General features: G+C 33.1%; 1 protein-coding gene across 1 annotated transcript; it reads left to right on the top strand.

Moving 5' to 3' along the window:
• Window positions 1-4,875: 4,875 nt before the first annotated feature.
• Window positions 4,876-6,083, top strand: LOC139871169 (peroxisome biogenesis protein 7). Its single transcript, XM_071858909.1, has one exon. It carries the CDS (start codon window positions 4,943-4,945, stop codon window positions 5,891-5,893), a length of 951 nt encoding a protein of 316 aa, XP_071715010.1. The 5' UTR covers window positions 4,876-4,942; the 3' UTR covers window positions 5,894-6,083.
• The last annotated feature ends 622 nt before the right edge of the window (window positions 6,084-6,705 follow it).

The raw sequence follows: 6,705 nt of genomic DNA, 5'->3' as shown, positions 1-6,705 counted from the left end.
TTAGCAAAGATGCAAATTAGGGTTTCGTATTCGCATGATTTGAAGATTTCGGTATCATATTCCAAGTTTGAATTTAATTATTTTTTGGACTGATTTGGTTTTTACATATTTGTAACTCTTTCTTTAAATCTAACAAATCAGGCTTTAAGATGATGATGATAATGATGAAGCGTGGTTTAGATCTATTTTTGCTAACTCGAAAATCGAAGATACAATTCAAAATCAATACGGGTATTTTGTGCAGATAATGGGAGGGGCTCCTTTTTACTCTCAAAGGGAAGGTAATAATCATACTCAACGATATCCACATACATATTTCAAGGCTGTTTGACATCAACATATTCAAAATCATAACATTTTTTTTCTTATCATGTTTGAAGTTGTGATAATTAGATATTAAGTTGTTTGGACAATAATTAAGTTGTTTGGACAAGAATTAAGTTTTAGTACAACTACAAAACCACACAAGTTTTCGCGATGCCAAATACTAGAAACTAATTAGATATTTACATACACTTATGAGCATATTTCTATACAATAATGACACTAATGCCCAGCCAGACGAAATAATCGACTTAACTAGTGGGCATATTTCTATACAATAATGACCCTAATTTAAATGCTTACATGAATGCTAATGTTTGACTTTTAGTCAAAATCATATATCTTGGTGGAGTGCTTGATATTGAATTATTGATATAGAAGTTACTTTAACAACTTAAAAGACAGAATCTTGGTGGAGTGTTTAAATCTACTGCCCAGACTGTTTGATAGAAATTTTCTTTTGCGCACTGATATACTCATCTATAAAAGATAATAACTGCTCTGATGTCTATATATTTTGGCTTCGAATATTTTCCTTTTATAGAGGATGATGACCGTTTGTAAAATGTTATCTAAACGTAGAACTAAGTCCACTAATTAACTGAAGCACTAGCTTACTTGGTATATCATGTATTTGTTTGAAAGGAAGTGATTTAATGTAATTTCTTTCAAGAGACAGATATATAGGTATTAGGTCGGGACCTTTAGTATGAAGCCTTCGTATCTATAATGGTCTATTTCTTGACCGTTAGCTGACCTTTATTGGAAAAATTCTTTGAGCATAATTTATCAATTTTGTTTCCTTAAATACCGAGGATTAAAAAATAGTTGATGCAAGTAAATATATTGCATATAGGGAAATTGTATTTATGTGTTGGTGGCAAATATATCTACATCTCATTTTTCTATACTGAAAGTTGGCTATTTTCTCTCAGACAGGGATGCGATGTTTCAATCAAGGAACTGAATTGTATCTTGGTTTAATATATTATATATGTATAATGTATAATATATTTGTGTGTTATGTGTTATTCGAGGCTTTAAAGGCAGGTGGAGTTTGACTTTTGTTGTTCAAAAGTCTTCATCTTTGATGGATTGATTTGTATTCAGTAAGTTCTGTTTGTGTAGCTGTTGGATTTCTCAATATTATCCAAGGTTTAATACACACTGAAAGCTCTCATTTGATGTGGGTATAGTTTGATTTTAAGATTATATTAATATACATGGAATTATATTATAGTTCTATTTTATGAAGTAGTGTTGTTTTCTGTGTTTCTTTTAATTTGTTTTGTGTGAACAGATTACAGAAAGTTTTTCTATTTTCTGACTTTTGTTTGTTCGAATGTTTGCAGTTATGGTGCGTCAGTATTTCGTTTGAGAGATTTGCAAATTGTTAGTTGTGAGCGTGGGTGAGTCATTAATTGCGATGTTAGTTATTTGTTTGCCTTGAAAAATAAGGTAAACATTTATAATTTCAATTGCTTCTTGAACTGATGGCTGATGTGTGGATTGAGTTATTCAATATGGCAAAGATTTACAATTAAGAAACACAAAAAATAACACTACTTCATAAATGTGTCAATGTGTGCATTTTAGATTGTAATGTGTCCAGACTGAATCAAATGACCTGATTCAATCAAGAAGCAAAAAAAAATAAAAAAAAATTTAAAAAAAAAAAAAAAAAAAAAAACTACTTCATATAAAAGTTATATTTGTGTTTCTTTAGAAACCAAATACGATTTTAATGTGTGCATTTCAGATTATAACACCTAACCAAAAAATACAAGGCCACGCATAATTTCCTTTAAAGTAGATGTGATTTCATAAGTTTGTAATGTGAATTATTGTTAAAAACAGGTATTATTATGCTCACATAAACATAGGACATCCTCCACGACCATATTTTGTCGATCCTGGTACATGTAGCGGTCTAACGTGGCTACAATGTGATGCCTCATGCGTACATTGCACTCAGGTAGTTGTTCATGGTATAATCAGTTACTCTTTTTCATTCATGCATAATCATGATCATGTAAAACATCAAAAACCTTAAAGAAACCATTGTACTTCCTATTTGTTTGTTTTGTTGGTTTTACATGGGTATTATGATATTTTCTTTTGTTTATGGTTTGTGTTTGTGTTATTATAGGCACTTCATCCTTATTGTTGATCAAACGATGACCGGGTGCCCTCTAAAGATCCACTTTGTGCATCACTCCTCCAGGAGATCATAGATGCGATGACCCGGGTCAGTGTGATTATGAGGTTGAGTATGCTAATGGTGGGCCATCTTTCGGTGTTCTCATAAACAACGTCTCACTTCTTAATCTTACCACTGGAGTTCGAATCACTCATCGTATCGCCATTGGATTTGTAACACTAATTCTAGAGGTAGAAAAATGGGTGGGTTGGGCGGGCCATGTAACAGGTCAAATATATAATATTTGGTATGTATTGAAATGGGCCAACTCAAGTTGGATTTACCTGAACACATTTAACCCAAATATCATCTTTTATTGTTCATTCTTTAAGTTAAATGTTATTTGATTAAGTTCATTGCAACCAGAATAATGTAGTTTCCTTGAAGCCATGTAGTAATTTGGAACCATGTACTCTGTAATTTGTATTTATGTAATGTTATTAGAATGTAAAATAAAGAAGTAACATGTATACTATTTTCTTATGTTATATGGTTTAGTGTTAGTTATGGGTAGGTACTTGGGAGAGAAGATTGCTCCTCAATGAGGACAAAAGTAATATAGTTTTGCCAACTGATGGCTTGACCCGTCAAAGGTCGTTTCTAAGTTTCTTGTACTTTATTTTTATGTGTCTTCATTGTAGATTTCTTTATAATTATGATATTTATCCCATGTTGATGCTAAATCATTTTATTCGTTAACTGATGGTCGTGTCATTGCTTTTGATAAACCTTTGTTAGTTACTTATTAAGATATCTTAAAGCTTAAGTTCAAGATTATGATAATATAATGTTTTGATTTTTTATTTTTTTTAGAAATATGGCAAAACTTTGCAGTTTCTTAACAATTGCGAGAATATACGGTTGATAATATCTTAATGTTTTGTAGATAGTCATCTTATTGTTAAAGATATTTAAAATTATTCTGATTTCTTAACAATCTAACAAAAATACTATGTAAAATATAATTATTTTGACTATTCAATTTTTGATTCCTCCATGAAAAAATCCCGTGAATTTCGCGGGTGTTAAGCTAGTTATATATATATATATATATATATATATATATATATATATATATATATATATATATATATATATATATATATAATATAATTATAATATATAATATAATAAATAATAATAATAACAATTTATGAGTCAACAAGTGATTTAATCCTATGTGGCAGGTGCTAATTACTCAATTAATTCGATTGGTACCGCGCTAATTAGATGATTAAACTTTATTAACACTAAATAATCATATAAAATTACACGTGTCCCAGGATAGAAAACGAAGAGAGTCGAGACCGATTTTAGGGGTTCTACCCAGTTACATTCTATCCATCCAATTTTTAAACCCTAAACCAAGCCCGACTACATATATTTAAATCATCAGCGTTAACTCCAACATGTATATCGGTTGATGGAGATACCCCGATTCTTTTGATTTCTGCAGGTTTAAGCATTAATTGAAGATAACCTGATTCTTTTTATTTCTATAGGTTTAAGCGTCAATCGAAGATAACTTAATACTTTTGATTTCCACGTTATCAATTAACTATATTTCCGTCAAATCTACAAATGGAGATACCCTGATTCTTTTGATTTCTGCAGATTTAAGCATCAAAGATTCCTAACCGCCCATTATGGTAAGTGATTTAATGAACTATTAGTAATTTCGAATAAAATTTCCTACGAGTATTTTTAAAACTGCGTATTTTGATTAGAAATTCGTTCTTGAGTAATCGACAACCATTCATTTGAATTATATTGCGTTTTTAACACGTTTGTTATATAGAGATAAATGTCTGAAAGTGAAAATATATATATTTGTAGGTACATCGAACTTAGCCATGTCTGATTTGAAGAGGATTTAATAAATGTGATTGAACCCGACCGTTTTGTTTTTTTTTTTTTGGGTAAGAGTCGTATAAATTGTTTTTTATGTAGCTACTTAGTCGTTAGTCGTTGTTAAAAAAAAAAATGAAAATGAAACAAATTGTACATGAAGTAAAGACATCCAAAACTGAAAGTACAACAACTGATGCTGGAACCTACACTTTAGATACAGAAATTCAATAGAATACGGAGTAAAAAACTACACTCTCGAGTTTATCAATAAGTAAAATCAGAAAACAGAGCAAGAAAAAAACACTTCCATTTTTTGTACAACAACTAAGCACACATTCTTTGATATCATCCGAGAATTAAAATAAAAAAAAATAATTAAAAATAAAAATAAAAAAAAAAAAAAAAAACCCACAAGCCCGTAAGATGCCAAGGTAGGGACAAAATTGACATAAGCGTAAAGTGTAAGGGGCAACAATATAAATTTAAACATTTCCCTTTTTTGGTCCAAATCCGTGTACCAGATAAAACACAAATCCCAACACCTCACCGGAACCCCAAAATTCAACCATGCCGGCGTTCAAAACCCCATTCAACGGCTACGCCGTTAAATTCAGCCCTTTCTACGAACAACGTCTCGCAGTCGCCACCTCCCAAAATTTCGGAATCCTAGGCAACGGTCGTCTCCACGTCATTGACCTTTCTCCCGCCGGCCCTATCTCCGAAATCGCCGCCTTCGATACCGCCGACGGCGTCTACGACGTTTCTTGGTCTGAATCCCATGATTCACTCCTAATCGCCGCCGTCGCTGACGGCTCCGTTAAACTTTACGATCTTTCCCTCCCACCGACTTCCAATCCCGTCCGATCACTTTCCGAACACACCCGTGAAACCCACTCCGTTGATTATAACGCCGTCCGGCGAGACTCTTTTATCTCATCTTCATGGGACGATACAATCAAACTATGGACTATTGATCGACCTACATCGGTTAGGACATTTAAGGAGCACGCGTATTGCGTTTACTCTGCCGCGTGGAATCCGCGGCACGCCGATGTTTTCGCATCGGCGTCCGGGGATTGCACGGCGCGAATTTGGGATGTTCGTGAGCCGGGGTCTACAATGATACTCCCGGCTCACGAATTCGAAATATTATCGTGTGATTGGAATAAATATGATGACGCTATTTTAGCGACATCGTCGGTTGATAAATCGATTAAGGTTTGGGATGTTAGAAATTATAGGGTTCCGGTTGCGGTTTTGAATGGTCATGGATATGCTGTTAGGAAAGTGAAATTTTCACCACATAGGGGAAGTGTAATTGTGTCATGTTCTTATGATATGACTGTTTGTTTATGGGATTATATGGTGGAAGATTCGTTAATTGGTCGGTACGATCATCATACGGAATTTGCGGTTGGTGTTGATATGAGTGTACTTGTTGAAGGGTTGTTGGCTAGTACTGGTTGGGATGAGCTTGTTTATGTTTGGCAACATGGAACTGATCCGAAAGCTCCTTAAAGCAATGTTCTTTAATCTGTTTTTGTTTCGGTTAGTGTGATTTATACACTTGTTTTGCAGCGTACTTTTGCGTGTTGTTTATTGTTTAATGATCAATGATATGCATTAGATGTTCCAAAGTTCTAATCTTTGTTATAACTATAGCTGTTAATGATGCTATTTAGCATGCATTCATAAAGTTTATGCTTAAACACACATACAAACAGCTTGTTTATACTTTGTTGCTTGTTTTTAGGAAATAAGTCTAGTATGTTTCTATACAAAATTTCCATTTCAGACATGATTTGTGGCGTACATATCCTTTTAGGCATAAGGTGCAGTTCTTTTGATGGTATGGGAACATAGCAAATACTTTAGGGTGTATCGCTCTTTAGGGACTAGATTAGTATATTATATGTCCCTTTTGAAGACTATTAAGAGTGACGTTTTGAATTTTAGAACTTGAATTAGAGAAATGATTTATGATCAAATTGTCAATTGTGATAATGTTTTGGCGTTGTATTAGTTTGTCGATTTTTGTACATGTATCACGTATTCACCATTCAATTTGGATGGTGGAACGGTGTGAAAAGGTACACATACACACCATGACAGCTAACTTTAGCATGATGTAGCGATCACAAGTTTAACATTTGGGTCTCTCTTAATGGAACAAGGAGTTGAACTTTTCAGTTTTATTATGATGACACAAGTTTATTAGTATGATTTTGACGAATAAAAAATGAGTACCTGATGTTGATGTCTTTGCCTCTATCATGTATTTTGCAAGATGTTTTTGGTAGCCAGTTAGTTAGCTTTCAATGGTCACGTGT

This window comes from Rutidosis leptorrhynchoides, chromosome 1 (genome assembly GCF_046630445.1).
Source record: "Rutidosis leptorrhynchoides isolate AG116_Rl617_1_P2 chromosome 1, CSIRO_AGI_Rlap_v1, whole genome shotgun sequence".
Taxonomy (NCBI): Eukaryota; Viridiplantae; Streptophyta; class Magnoliopsida; order Asterales; family Asteraceae; genus Rutidosis; species Rutidosis leptorrhynchoides.
The sequence above is the reverse complement of the archived record's forward strand: the minus strand, read 5'-3'. Positions and strand labels throughout refer to the sequence as shown.